General features: G+C 46.7%; 1 protein-coding gene across 7 annotated transcripts in view; it reads right to left on the bottom strand.

The window, feature by feature from the left end:
- Nucleotides 1-1,915: 1,915 nt before the first annotated feature.
- TMEM231 (transmembrane protein 231) overlaps nucleotides 1,916-15,240 on the bottom strand; it is a 40,877-nt gene continuing 27,552 nt past the window's right edge. For 5 of the 7 annotated variants that reach the window (XM_065567733.1, XM_024101935.3, XM_042856981.2 and 2 more), the window contains 4 exons: nucleotides 14,153-14,296; nucleotides 13,794-13,875; nucleotides 13,542-13,647; nucleotides 12,201-13,104 (listed from right to left, as the gene is read on the bottom strand). In XM_065567733.1, the coding sequence (XP_065423805.1) occupies nucleotides 12,933-13,104; nucleotides 13,542-13,647; nucleotides 13,794-13,875; nucleotides 14,153-14,296 (504 nt within the window). In that variant the 3' untranslated portion in view covers nucleotides 12,201-12,932. Of the gene's footprint in view, nucleotides 3,465-12,200; nucleotides 13,105-13,500; nucleotides 13,648-13,793; nucleotides 13,876-14,152; nucleotides 14,297-15,240 lie in introns of those variants that run through there. The other 2 variants (XM_065567732.1, XM_065567731.1) reach the window with 2 other exon arrangements.

Genomic DNA, 15,240 nt, shown 5'->3' with positions numbered 1-15,240 from the left:
TGTTTTTTCTTCAAGTGATTGCATACATCCATTCTACTGGAATTGACTCACAAGCAATCCCATTTGGAAGTGGGTTCACGGTCTATTTGAACAAGGACTGGAGGACCCACTCGTCCAAATTTAGCATCATCTCTAGATTGTTGAGATTGTATAGTGGGAAGCAAACTTGTGATAGGAAGAACAGGTTGCCACTTGCCAAACATCTAATATGGGCACATGAGCCAGAAGTGCCACAGAAGCCGCTTGGGATCTAGCTAAATGACCCAATACTCTGTCCAGCAGTTCCATGTTAGCCAATTGGCAACACAGGTGAATACAACCGGCTATCCATGGAAAAATCCTTTGTGTAGAAAATGGACTGCCCTTCATTCTGTCCTCAAATGCAAAAAACAATTGAGACAAAGACCAAAACACTAAAGTTCTTCTGTCTAGAGTGTGCAGTAACTCCTCTCCCTTATTACCATGAGGCTTTGGGAAGAACATCGGTATATAAATTGATATAAGAGGAGACCACTTTTGTAAGAAACCTTTAATGGGAACAAAGAAAGACTTTATCTGCGTAAAAAAACTCTGTATATGAAGGATGTGATATTAATGCCCTCACTTTACCACGCCAGGCCAGTAGCACGTAGTCTGGAATCATTGCATAACAAAGCATGGCAGCGTATGGTCCCGGTGTTTGCTGGCATGCAGACAACATCCATTCCTTATCTCTCTTTGTTATCCTCAGGAGAGTGATATCATTCACAGTCACCTGGTTGAAAGGGGATGATTTTATTAAGGGGACATTCAGAGGTGCCCGTTCCTGCTCGGCTGAACAGAAATGTTCCCCGCTGTTAGCCACGCAGTGGGGGGGAGGCGTGAAGTGATCATCCCAGAGAATTGGGTGTGTGTGTGGGGGGGGGTAGTTGGGTTGGTGCTGCATGTTAACCCGGAAACCCCAGCCCCTCCTTTTACACTGCAAACCCATTTTAAATGGCCAACCCAATGGGTCCTTGGTATGGGAAATGAGGGCGCTGTGGTTTGAAACCATTCCCACATGTTATGAAGGTTAAAAAAGCCAAAAGACTGTGGCTTACCATGACTGCCTGCAAGCCGAATTCTGTTCTCTGGCACTGCGTGAGTGATCTCTCACACCAAACCGGCAGGCCCTCAATATAAGAGGAAAAATGCGACCTTGTAACGAAAGCACATGTGCTGTGTAATGTGAACAGCAAAATTTAATGTGAAAGGGTGTACCCATTGTTCTCTAAAATGTGTCTTTTTTTAACCACCTCTCCCTTCTCCTCCACCAGCTGCAAATGTTTCTCCTTCGCAGAGGCTAGTGAAGATTTGAAGGAGAAAATGGCGGACTCGGACTGATATGTTCACAGAACTCCAGATGTCCTCCCTCGCTGAAAGAGCACAGCAGAATGCGTGGAGGCAGTCAATGTCACAGTGCAAAAAAGCACAATATGAACAAGAGGAGAGGTGGCGGGATGAATCGCGGGCTGAACAGAGCAAGTGGCGGGCTGAAGATGATAGGTGGTGTCAGCTTGCAGACAGAAGGCAAGAGTCGATGCTCTGGCTGCTGGAGCATCAAACTGATATGCTCCAGCGTATGGTTGAGCTGCAGGAAAGGCAGCAGGAGCAGAGACCACCACTGCAGCCCCTGTGTAACCAACAGCCCTCCTCCCCAAGTCTCATTGCCTCCTCACCCAGATGCCCAAGAACATGGTGGGGGAGCCTCCAGCCACCCAGTCACTCCACCCCAGATGATTGCCCGAGCATTGGAAGGCTGGCCTTCAATAAGTGTTAAAGTTTTAAAATTTTAAACTGCAGTGTGTCCTTTTCCTTCCCTCCTCCCCCATCCATCCCGGGCTACCTTGGCAATTATCCCCCTAGTTGTGTGAGGAATTAATAAAGAATGCATGAATGAGAAGTAACAATGACTTTATTGCCTCTGCAAGCAGTGCTCGAATGGGGGTAGGGGAGGGTGGGGTGGTTGGTTTACAGGGAAGTAGAGTGAACTGGGGGGGGGTGAGGGGGAAGAGTGTTCATCAAGGAGAAACAAACAGAAGTTTCACATCGTAGCCTGGCCAGTCACAAAACTGGTTTTCAAAGCTTCTCTGATGCGCACCGCGCCCTGCTGTACTCTTCTAACCACCCTGGTGTCTGGCTGCGCGTAATCAGTGGCCAGGCGATTTGCCTCAACCTCCCACCCCGCCATAAATGTCTCCCCCTTACTCTCATAGATATTGTGGAGCGCACAGCAAGCAGCAATAACAATGTGGATATTGGTTTCGCTGAGGTCTATCCGAGTCAGTAAGCTGCGCCAGCGCGCTTTTAAACGTCCAAATGCACATTCCACCACCATTCGGCACTTGCTCAGCCTATAGTTGAACAGGTCCTGACTACTGTCCAGGCTGCCTGTGTACGGCTTCATGAGCCATGGCATTAAGGGGTAGGCTGGGTCCCCAAGGATAACGATAGGCATTTCAACATCCCCAACGGTTATTTTCTGGTCCGGGAAGAAAGTCCCTTCCTCCAGCTTTCGAAACAGACCAGAGTGCCTGAAGACGCGAGCATCATGTACCTTTCCCGGCCATCCCACGTTGATGTTAGTGAAACGTCCCTTGTGATCCACCAGGGCTTGCAGCAGCATTGAAAAGTACACCTTGCGGTTTACGTACTCGGTGGCTTGGTGCTCCGGTGCCAAGATAGGGATATGGGTTCCATCTATCGCCCCACCACAGTTTGGGAATCCCATTGCAGCAAAGCCATCCACTATGACCTGCATGTTTCCCAGAGTCACTACCCTTGATATCACCAGGTCTTTGATTGCCCTGGCAACTTGAATCACAGCAGCCCCCACAGTAGATTTGCCCACTCCAAATTGATTCCCGACTGACCGGTAGCTGTCTGGCGTTGCAAGCTTCCACAGGGCTATTGTCACTCGCTTCTCAACTGTGAGGGCTGCTCTCATCCTGGTATTCTGGCGCTTCAGGGCAGGGGAAAGCAAGTCACAAAGTTCCATGAAAGTGCCCTTACGCATGCGAAAGTTTCACAGCCACTGGGAATCGTCCCACACCTGCAACACGATGCGGTCCCACCAGTCTGTACTTGTTTCCCGGACCCAGAATCGGCATTCCATGCCATGAACCTGCCCCAGTAACACCATGATTTGCACATTGCTGGGGCCCGTACTTTGTGAGAGGTCTATGTCCATGTCAATTTCCTCATCACTCTCGTCGCCGCGTTGCAATCACCTCCTTGGCTGGTCCTGGTTTTGCTTTGGTATGTCCTGGCTCTGCATATACTTCAGGACAATGCGCGTGGTGTTCATAATTGCCGCGGTGATCTGAGTGGGCTCCATGATCCCAGTGCTATGGCGTCTGGTCTGAAAAAAGGTGTGAAACTGACGGAGGGAGGGGCGACTGATGACATGGCGTACAGGTACAGGGAATTAAAATCAACAAAGGTGGCTGTGCATCAGGGAGAAAAACAAACAACTGTCACACAGAATGGCCCCCCCCAAAGATTGAACTCAAAACCCTGGGTTTAGCAGGCCATTGATTTCACAGAGGGAGGGGGAAGCAAATGAATACAGAACAAATCTGGTCCATCTATTTTTTACATCTTAAGCTGGCAGCAGACGGTGCAGCATGACTGATAGCCATCGGCATCTTCTGGGTGCTTGGCAGAAAATGATGTACTACGATTGATAGCCATCATCGTCAAGAATCAGATGCCCAGAGTGGAAAGTTTGGTGCAGTATTTCTTAGAGGAATCTGCTGAAGAATTTTCCCGGGTGCCTCTGATTGTAGTCACTGAGGAGTACGACGACGACAGATACCAATCATAATACACCATCCATTGCTAAAAGACAAGGACCTGCTGCTGTGTAGCAATGCAGCCCCACGTCTGCCAGCACCCAGATAGCCGATGAGGGCTACCAGTCATGCTGCACCGTCTACTGCCAAAAGGCAATTAGCTGCTGCTGTGTAGCAATGCAGTACCACGTCTGCCAGCACCCAGAAGACATATGGTGACGCTGAGCTAAGCTGAGCGGGCTCCACGCTTGCCGTGGTATGTTGTCTGCACAGGTAACCCAGGTAAAAAGGCGCGAATCTATTGTCTGCCGTTGCTCTGACGGCGGGGGAAGGGCCTGACGACATGTACCCAGAACCCCCCGCAACACTGTTTTTGCATCATCAGGCATTGGGATCTCAACCCAGAATTCCAATGGGCGGCAGAGACTGCGGGAACTGTGGGATAGCTACCCACAGTGCAACGCTCCGGAAGTCGACACTAGCCTTGGTACTGTGGACGCGGTCCGCCGACTTCATGCACTTAGAGCATTTTATGTGGGGACACACACAATCGACTGTATAAAACCGATATCTATAAAACCGGCTTCTATAAATTCGACCTAATTTCATAGTGTAAACATACCCTAAGTTCAGTCTCCATGGTGGAGTAGGGCTCTGTACAAGTGGAAACATCCTGTCCAAGCTGAGACGTTATCTGATTAAAATATGACCATATCGATCATTGGTGCAGCCACTGTTATTTATTTGCAACAAATCTGATTCAAAATGTGGCATGTAAGATGTCTATGAAAAGGTTATGATTATGCTATCTGCATGCATGTATCATTTTTGTATTTGAAGTTATAAGTATTGGCTCTATACCTGAATTTCAAATGTTTGCTCCTGGAGTAATGCCCCACACGGTATTTAGCTTGCACATCTTGGAGGGACTATTCAAATTAAATGGCTCATCAAGAAACAGTTAACTAACAATGGACTATGGGAGACGCCCATCTACACTGAATGGACTGTCCTGCAAATGTACTGTCTGAAGTATAGGTAATGGCTTCCTGCTATAACTAAGCAAAATCAGGCATGACAGGTGACTTGCCCATGTCACTCAAAACTCCCATCTTTTACCTGTAATTTTCCACTAGCTGTGCTAAGGACTTTGTTTAAAACAATGGGTTTCCCTCCACATGGCAGAAGCTATAAAAGGTCCTGGAAACACCTCCATTTTGCCTCTTTCCTGCTCAAACCTCTAAACTATGAACTTATACTAATGGAAGCATTCTAACTAAGGCCTAGTCTTCACTTACCGGCTGGTCCGGCGGCACGCCATCGATGTTCTGGGATCGGTTTATCGCGTCTGGTTAAGACGCGATAAATCGATCCCGGATCGATCCCGGAAGTGCTCACAGTCGGCGCCGGTACTCCAGCTCGCCGAGAGGAGTACGCGGCGTCGACGGGGGCAGACTTCCGGCCGCGTCTGGACCGCGGTAAGTCCGGACTAAGGTACTTCGAATTCAGCTAAGTTATTAACGTAGCTGAATTTGCGTACCTTAGTCCTAAGTCCGGACTAAGTGGGGACCAGCCCTAAGGGACTGAGGTCCTTCCAATGATTTGAAAGCAACCAGAAACTTATCAAGGCAGCAGTTTATTCCATCATTGCTACAAGCCTAAACCAAAAACTTTGCAAGTTACAGTATGTATTTAATACCGTTAATCAATTTTAACTCACCTTTCTTTCTTTTTATAAATAAACTTTAAAATTTTAAATACTAAAGGACTGGCATCAGCGTAATTTTTGGGTAAGATCTAAGTTATATATTGACCTAGGAGTGTAGCTGGTCCTTTGGGATCAAAAGAACAAAGTGAATTACCAAGTAAAATAAAATAAAACATGCAAGTCTGAGTCTAATACAGTAAGAAAACTGAATACAAACAAAATCTCACCCTCAGTAGTGTTCCAGTAAGTTTCCTTAGTTACTGTCCTTTGTTCCAGTTTCTTTCAGGTATCCCTGGGGGTGGAGAGGCTATCTTTTTAGCCAGCTGAAGACAAAATGGAGGGGTCTCCCAGGGGTTTAAATAGACTTTCTCTTGTGGGTGGAGACCCCCTCCTCTCTCCTATGCAAAGTCCAGCTCCAAGATGGAGTTTTGGAGTCACATGGGCAAGTCACATGTCCATGCGTGACTCAGTTTTTACAGGCAGCAGCCATTGTTTACATGCTACCGTGAACATCCTCAGGTAGACTTCTTATGTGGATTGGAGCCTTCCAAGATTCATTGTCCTTTAAGTGTTTCTTGATTGGGCACTTAATTTGCACATTCCTTTCCCAAGAAGCTGACCAAATGCTTTACTAAGACTACTTAGAAATCAAGCAAGTACACAGCCAATATTCCTAACTTTGAATACAACAATGACACATGCATACAAATAGGATGAATAGATTCAGTAGATCATAACCTTTACAGAGTTATGTTACATGGCATATGTAGCATAAAACATATTCCAGTTATGTCATATATATATATACATTCATAAGCATAGTTCCATGAAGCCTTATGGGGTGCACTGTCACAAACATACCTACTGAGGCCAGGGGACAGCCTGATCAGCATCTGGGACTCATAAAAAGGCAGAGAACAGAGTTTGGTAGAGAAACCACATGGAGGCCCTGAAGTAGGGTCTGGAAAAAGCAGGGGACTTCACTGAAGCAGCCTGGGAGTCAAGGCTCTCTGCCAAAGCAGGGAACGCAGGAAGGTAGTCCAGAGAAACTGAGACTCTGAGAGGACTCAGTGCTCTATCCCAAAGCAGAGAGACTTACAGGTAGCCCAGAAGAAGCTGAGAACTAAGAGGAGACCAAGTAGGCAGGGGCATCCCTAGAGGGTGTAGGACCCAGGACATAGGCGCCGAGTTTATATCTGCCAGGAGGTGCTCCCCCCATCTCCGCCCAGGCACCAACCCCACTCCATCCCTTTCCCCAAGGCTCCACCCCCGCCCCTTTCCACCCTCTCCCCAGAGCGCACGGCGCCCTTGCTCCTCCCCCCTCCCACCCAGCACCTTCAGACGAAACAGCTGATCAGTGGTAGGTGCTGGGAGGGAGGAGGAGGTGCTGATTGGTGGGGCCTGCCGGCAGGCAGAAGGTGCTGGGGGAAGAGGGAGGTTGGTGGGGGGCTTCTCCTCGCTCACCCCCCCCGCCCACCTCCTGCATCACCTCCCCATCCACCTCCTCACAAAGTGCGGGGCCTGGGGCAGTCGCTCTGATTAGCCATACCCTAGGGACAGCTCTGCAAGCAGGGAAGACCAAGCAGCCCCGGTTCAGTTCTCCCACTCACCAAAAGTTGTTCACTTGACATGGTCTTCACCAAGCACTGCTCTCTCTCCAGTCCCTCTGCTGCTGAGATCCTCCCTCTCCAGCCATGTGGCCTCTTGCTGCACCACCCATCTCCCCCCTTCCTCACACACCATCACTCTGACTTTCTGTGACTTCCAGTCCATCAGCACTAACTTCTTGTCCGCTCTCAGTCCATTCCTCCCTGCCATCGATATGGTTGTTGATTCTCTCCATGCTTCACTCCTGCCTCCATTTCTCTCTCTGCATAGAATCTTGCTGATTTCTTCCAAGAGAAAACTGGCAAAATAAGATGCGATGTATGATCCCCTACAACTCTTGTCTCCCTCTCCCAGGTCATAGACAGAGAAATTTCTCATCTGCTCTCCTCCTCTAACCTCTCTACTTTCCCCAGTGACTCCAGCCCATCTCCTAAACTCCCTCATGTCCCCTTCCATCTGCTACCTTACTCTTCTCCTTAATCTCTCACTCACCTTATAATACAAGTACACTTTAGTCTCATCTTTAATAAATAAAAATAAACAGCCTTGACCCCACTTGCCTCTCCTCCTCTAACCCCTTTACTTGCCCCATTTCCCCTCTCCTTTTCACCTCAAAGCTCACTGAAAGCACTGTTTTGTTACCAGATTTGCCCGTTACTTTGGGGTACGCTCATTTATTATGGTTACTCTTCTGGGGGGGGGGAGGTTCTGTAATTCTATCAATGTACTGCTTGTGTCACTTGTGTTCTCATACAGAGCTCTACTTCTGCAAGTTCCCTCCCAATGAAGCTATCCTGCAGGACCTAGGTTCCCCAGGGCTGGGTTCTTCCAACCCCAGAATCAGATGAACAGACACCCATACACATTAACAGAGTGCGTAGGAGTGGACCGGGTTAATCTGCACTCGCAAGCTGACCCCTTATCTGTCCCTGGACTCAGTAGGCTGGGTCGAACAGCACCTCCAAGTTGTCACTCTAATATGCCATGGGTACCGCACTGGAATAGAATACGCCTGAGCAGGCTGGGTCGAGCAGCACTTTCAAGCTGCCACCCTCATATGCCCCAGGTTCAGCACATCCCTATCCCTACTTTCACGTTACAATTGTTCTGGTAGTAACCCACTTGATGAGCAAACCCACAGGATTTTTGGGCGCTGCAGGGATCTTTAGCTTAGGTACGAGGAGCGTTGCTGCAGCGCGAATGAGGAAGCCAAAAAACATCCGGGAGGGGGGAGAAGCAGCCAGCTTAACCATAAAGTTATTTATTGCCAGGTAATAACCAAAGGGAAGCCAAACAAACAAAACAGTTATAATATTAAATCTAACTTAAATTTGATTATAAAAGTCAGATTTAGAAAACTATAACTGATCACACAAGTCAGGGTCAGAAGGCGAGAGAGAGAGAGGTGGTGGTAGCTGAGGGTCCGGAGTGCTGGAGACAGGCAGAGCCCCCAGCACGATCAGTCAGGAGATGAAGAAGTTCCAATGGAACTGATGCAGATTTTGGATCCAGGCATCAGAACACTTACTTGAGCATGGGTAGGGATTTTTGTAGGGAAAGAACAATGGTTCAAGGGCAAATACGAGATCTGTTTATGGGTAAACTGATGGCCTAAGGGAGCAGGGCCGGCTCTAGACACCAGCAAACCAAGCACGTGCTTGGGGCGGCATATTTTCAAGGGCAGCATTCTGGACGTCTTTTTTTTTTCCTTTTTCTTCTGGTGGCAAAAGCCTAGAGCCGGCCCTGGCATCAGCAGTGTGTCGTGCATGTGGGGTGCCCTGGGGCCGCTGCGCTTCGCGCCGCGGGAGAGCAACACCACACCTTGTGGCTGGGCCAGGCCGGTTCTGAGCGGGGGACACTCGGGCTGGGGGCCACTCCAGGGGGCACATGGAGCCGCCCCCCAGCGCCGCAGCCGGGGCTGGGCGAAGCAGCCCGAGCCGCCCAGGGACTGCGGCAGGGAGGCCAGAAGTGGCAGCAGCAGCGGGGCCATAGAGGGCGGGGCGCTGCCGTGCAGGGCCCGCGTCCCGCTCTCCGGGGCTCCGCTTCCTTTGGGGCTACCCTGCCTCAGCTCCTCAGCCCTCTGCCGGGTGATCCAACGGCTCTGCCCTCTTGGGTCCCGGACGGTCCTGGAGGCGGGAGCCCTGGCTGGAGGGACCCTGGGCTGAGGCGCGGCCCGGAAGCCCCTCTGCTTACCCTGACCCTGCCAGCACCGGACCAGCTGGAGGCGAGGGGAGAGCGGGTGGAGTCAGCACTGGTGGGGGGGAGCCCAGGGGTGCGGGGTGGAGAGCCCAGTGCCGGGGCGGCAGGGAGTGCGGGGGGGGGGGGGGTAGAAGAGCCCAGGGCTGGGGTGGCGGGGAGGATGAGAGCCCAGGGCTGGGGCGGGCAGCCAAAATTTTTTTTGCTTGGGGCAGCAAAAAACCTAGAGCCGGCCCTGTAAGGGAGTATACCAAAGTTGTTTTGTTCAGGCTAGACAATAGGAACTGATCATTCCTGGCTATGGGTGGTGTTCCTTCCAGGGAGCTCACAATGCAGTTACACAGTTTCAGTATTTTAGATACCAATAGAAGATTACTAGAATTGGTCTGATAACCACTGAGCTGGGTGTGTGCAGGCATGGGTTCATTAACATCTGGAGCAGAGATCCCCCATCATGCAGTGCTTCCCTGCTTTTCTGGTCCCAGAGTTCCATGTGGTTTTTGCCTTGGAATCTCTGTTCGCTAATGGGGATGCCTCCCTGTCCCACCTTAGATGCAAATGAGGCTAGGGGAGTTTCTGTAATCCTGTTACCCTTGTCCGGAGGGGTTTAGGTGTGTCTCCCACTGCCTTTTCATTGCTTTTTGTAAATCTTTCTTCTGATCGGCTTTGGTTCAAGAGAGGCTGTGGGGGGAGGAAGGTCTTTTGTGAGTTAGGCAGGCTGGGTACTGCACCCTGGTTCCCCAAGAACACAGAGCTGATAGGTAACAGTTTACAATCACTGTCTGAAATTCCTTTCCTCCAATTCCATCCTAGACCCTCTCCAGCCTGACTTCAGCCTAACTTAGCACTCCACTGAATCCCTTTTCCAGTATGACAGAATATAGCCGTGTTCAACCCTACACACTATTGTAATAATTTTTGCATGAAGCATGTCTTTTAAGGTATCATTTGAAACTCATAATGTGCTGGGCACTATTGTTCTGATACTGTGTGGCAACACTGTATGTAAAGATGTAAGATTTCCCTGTATGATGTTCTTAACACATGTTCCAAGCCGAACAGCCCTGCCCAAACTGAGGTTGGCAAACATCTGTCCTAAACAAAGGAATGTCTGTTCTGCTTAATTTGCATTTAAGTAGTAAACAGTCATCAAGCAGGAAGGGAAACAAAGAAAACTCATACAGGTAAGAAAAACCCATCAGGGAACATCCTTCCACATAGGCTGTCTCCTAGTGCCCAGCTGGAAATGTTTTTCAAGAGAGGAACTGAAACTATAAAAAGGAGGGTCAAACACCCTAAGACACCCCCCTCTCTCTTCCTGCCCATTGCATTCACTCCACCTGAAACAACAAAGGAAGTATTTGTTCGTCTCTGGGGGAGGGATCCTGACCGACATGTTCTGGTCAGAAAGACTGCTGAAAGCATGTGGTAAGAAACTTTGCTTGAATCTGATACAGTTTATTAGTTAGGTTTTATTAAACATCTTATCTTTGTTTTTCTTGTATATGCCTCATTACTTACACTCACTTAAAATCTACCTCTTTGCAGTTAATAAACTTGGTTTACTGCTTTATCTAATCCAGTGTGTTTAAACTGAAGTGCCTGATAACCATTTGAGATAATAAGCTGATATAGTATTTCTGGACTTAAAATATTTTGTACTGTCCAGGAGAGGGCTGGAGAGTACAGGACATATTTCTGGGGGAGAAATCTGGGACAGGGTGTGTTGGGGTCACCCTGCAGTACATCCAAGGCTGGTGAGAGCCAGAATGTAACCCAAGTGTGGCTGGCAGGCTGCTGTTACAGACAGACACTCAGGGGGTGGCTTGCATGCTGGAAGGCTGTTTGAGAGTGGCCCAGGTGGGAACTACTTCAGCAAGACATTACCCAAGAGTGCAGGGAAAGGGTGACATACCTGCTCTTTAGTCTGGATTGTACCCTGGTATGTCAGGTTCTCGGATACCCTTTTGCTAGCCAAAGTGCAGAACCAGTATTCCACCCTCATTCTCCTCTCCACTCAGACCTCTCTAAGTCCTCAAATCCAGGCTATATCTAAGTCTTGCTGATTCTTTCTGCATAACATCTAACATATGGTCTTTCTTATCGATTCACACAGCTAAAACTCTTATCCAGTCCTGCATCTTGATTACTGAAACATCCTTTCCTCTGGCCTTGACAAATGCAATCTTGCCCTGCTCATCTCCATTCAGAATGCTGATGCTTTGACCCTGTAACTACTCTCTTTGAATCCCTCCACTGACTCCCCCTTCTCTATTGCACCAAACATAAGCTGCTTATATTCACTTTCAAGGCTTTTAATGGCCTATGCTCATCCTAGCTATCATTTCTAATTCGCGATCAAGATGTTGACTGTCTCCTCTAATTGGCCAATTATACCTCCCTCCATCGCCACTTGTTACATTTTCAGGCAAACACCTTCGTGCTCTCCCCACCCCATGATGTTCCTCATGCTTGAGAGATGCCTCCAGTAAACAGTCATAAAGCTACCCCATTAACCGCTTTTAACTTCCTCCTTAAAAGACTCTCCTTTGCCATGATGCCAACAAACAAACAATGGCTGCACTGTTGGTGAACTGCTACCACTGCCTATCATGCTGGCCAGTACAGTCTCACTGTTTCCTTGCATTCATCTATCTGTTAGTATCCATTTGTCAATTATCATACTTTAAATTGTACTTTTGGTTAGGGACAGTCCTTTTGTCCTGTGCTTGTACAGCACCAACCACAATAGGGTCCTGGTCTATGACTAGGTGCTACGGTAATACAAATAAATAATAAAGTCCCAAAATGATCATTAATGTTCCCACATCAACTTTAAGTCTGCCCATCATCCAATGAAAAAATGACACCTAATATTGCATTTTCAAAATATCTGGCATTTAATAAAACCTAATTCACATCATGTTAACATTCTGTCCTCAAAACAAAGGAGCAACACAGAAAGTGACAGGACTGTTGCCTGTTCATGATTTTGGAACATGTACCAGGTCAATGAAAGCATACGTGGAACCACAAACTCTTGGGAAGTGTGCCTTTGCCTCTTCCCCATTCTTTTAAAATCTCTCCCCTCCCATTCCCACTCCTCAACACACTGAAAGGCTTGATAGAACTTCAGTTTTCAGAACTGATTAGTGGTGCCCTTATATACAAAACTAAGACAGTACAAGTAGTTTACACAATTATTGTTACCATGTGGCTTTCAATTATTATATTGTGTATTTTAGCCAAATTAAAAGCATATCTGATCAGCCAAAGGTGGTATAGATTTCAGCAGAACAGGTGCCATGTTGGCTTGCATGGCTTTTGAAATGCAGTCATATTGCAAAAGATAACATTCTTCTTGAACTGTCAAAAACGTGAGAGCACACAATCCCAAAGCAGTGCTCTCTCACAGCAACATGAGGGCTACTAAATACAAAGAAATAAAAATGTCCAGACACTCTAGTCTGTTGTAGCATTAACAGAACATGATCCAGAATGTAACTTACGAAGTTCCCCATCTTCAGAAATACGAGAATTCTAAAGAGAATGAAAATTAAGTAGACTCTCTTATCCTAAGTCTCTTTAAAGTCATTTCAGGTATTTTCTCAGGACTGGTGCTGTTTATAAGAGGAAACTGGCAACACTGGTATTGTGGTCAGCACCTGATTCTGGAACACGAAGATTTTTATCCTGTCAAACACCCAAAGAAAGATAAGTAGGATACTAACATACTGGATCCAGGCAAATTTGATCATTTCCCAGAAACCTGGCTGATATGTAGTAAGAGTCAAGGAGCATTACATAAGAAGCATCTGAAACTTCTATTACACCAACAAAACTTGAAAACTTAAAATTAAATGCAGCACAACTGAATAGATGTATGTATGTATGTATGTATATCTAGAGAAGGAAGAGGTTAGAAATAAATCGAGAAAAAAAAATTGGACTAAGGGAATTGAACATCCTTTTCATAAGAGAACCACTAGAAGATGGAGCCATAACAGAGCTAGAACAGGTTTCTAAAACTGCATTAATGTTCCAAGCACAAGTTGCTGCACCTTAGGATCTGCATATTTACCAAGAAAAGTTTAGTAACCTTTCCACTCCTTTGATATTACATACAGATGAAATGGGACAGACACTGTATTTTAAGTGCAGAACATTGTTAAATACCTTGTTACCTCACTGGAGTTCACACAACTGCTAAAGGATATAAAATAACTTCCACTGGGTAACGGATAGTGGCATTAATCACAAATGGTGCATCTGCTGCTCTTCCTACCAGCCAAACAGGGTTGGAATCAGAAAGAACTGTTGTTACTGCAATGAAAAAAGAATGAAAGTCCTTAAGGGGCCTTTCAAACTGATACCGAAAACACAAATCCTCAGAGAACAGCCACCAAACATTGTTATATGTAGTCACATATAAACTGTCCTGGGATTGGTAGCCATTAGTTCAGACTTACCATTTCTATCTTGATATGCTGCAATGATGTTAGTGAGATCGTAGTCACTTGCAAAAGGGCTGGTGCCATTGATCACAGATACCTGTTACACAAGGTGATACTTTAATGCCAATATAAAACCTTCATGCCCCACTCTCCAGAAAGCTGCTTTTACCCAATTTTTTTACACAAAGTGGTTCTGTCTGTAAAGATAAATAATCCCAGTCCTTGGTCTGAATGGCTTGGCAGCCACAGGACCTTCTCCCACCCTCCAGCTCAGCAATCACACCTTAGTTTAGAAATTCTGGGTAGGGGTAATTCTGGTCATCACTGATGCAGAAAGGGTAATGAGAAGAAAAAGGGAGACAGGTTCTCCTCACATTGTATCTGATGTCTACTCCACAATGGCTAAGTGACTGCCTCTGGTGCAATTTCAGGTCTCCGTTCACATAAAGCTGGGACCCTGGAATAGGGGAGGACGACTGGATAAAAGCCATGCTCTGCATCACAAATGTTGACATCCTCTGAAACAGTGAACAGTAGATACAACTGAATATAGGGAAACTTTCCAAAAAATCTTCTACCTTTATAAGTCTAGAGAATTTCTGTATGGGTTTTATTTTACATCTTCTTAGCTCTTAAATTTTAGTGTCAGATAATTTTAGACATGAGGCTTCAGAGATTCCAAGGTCAGAAGGGACCACTGTGATCATCTTTTAGTCTGACCTCCTGTATAAACACAGTCCATAGAACTTCCCCCCAAATAGTTTCTACAGCATATCTTTTAGAAAAAAAACATCCAATCTTGATTTAAAATGGTCAGGGAGGAAGAATTTACCATGACCCTTGGTAAATTGGTCCAATGGTTAATTACCCTCACTATTAAAAAATTACACCTTATTTCCAGTCTGAATTTGTCTAGCTTCACCTTTCAGCCACTGGATTGTGTTGTACCTTCTTCTGCTAGATTGAAGAACCCATTATTAAATATTTGTTCTCCGGGTAGATGCTTATAGACTGTAATTAAGTCACCCCTTAACCTTCTCTTTGATAAACTAAATAGACTGAACTCTTTGAATCTGGCACTATATGGTACATTTTCTAATTCTTTAATCATTGGGTTCTTCTCTGAACCCTCTCCAATTTATCAACATCCTTCCTGAATTGTGGGCACCAGAACTGGCCACAGCATTTCAGCAGTCACATCAGTGCCAAATACAAAGGTACAATAACCTCTCTACTCCTACTCGAGATTCCTCTCTTTATGCACCCCAGGATCACATTAGCAGATTTGGCCACAGTGTCACATTTGGAGCTTATTTCCAGCTTATTATCCACCATGACCCTCAAATCTCTTTCAGAGTCACAATTCCCAGGATAGAGTCCCCCATCCTGTAAGTATGGTCTTCACTCTTTGTTCCTAGATGAATACATTTACATTTAGCCATATTAAAACATATCCTGTTTG

Source organism: Chrysemys picta, chromosome 14, assembly GCF_011386835.1.
Source record: "Chrysemys picta bellii isolate R12L10 chromosome 14, ASM1138683v2, whole genome shotgun sequence".
In the NCBI taxonomy this organism is placed as follows: Eukaryota; Metazoa; Chordata; order Testudines; family Emydidae; genus Chrysemys; species Chrysemys picta.
This window is presented reverse-complemented; position numbering and strand designations above follow the sequence as displayed.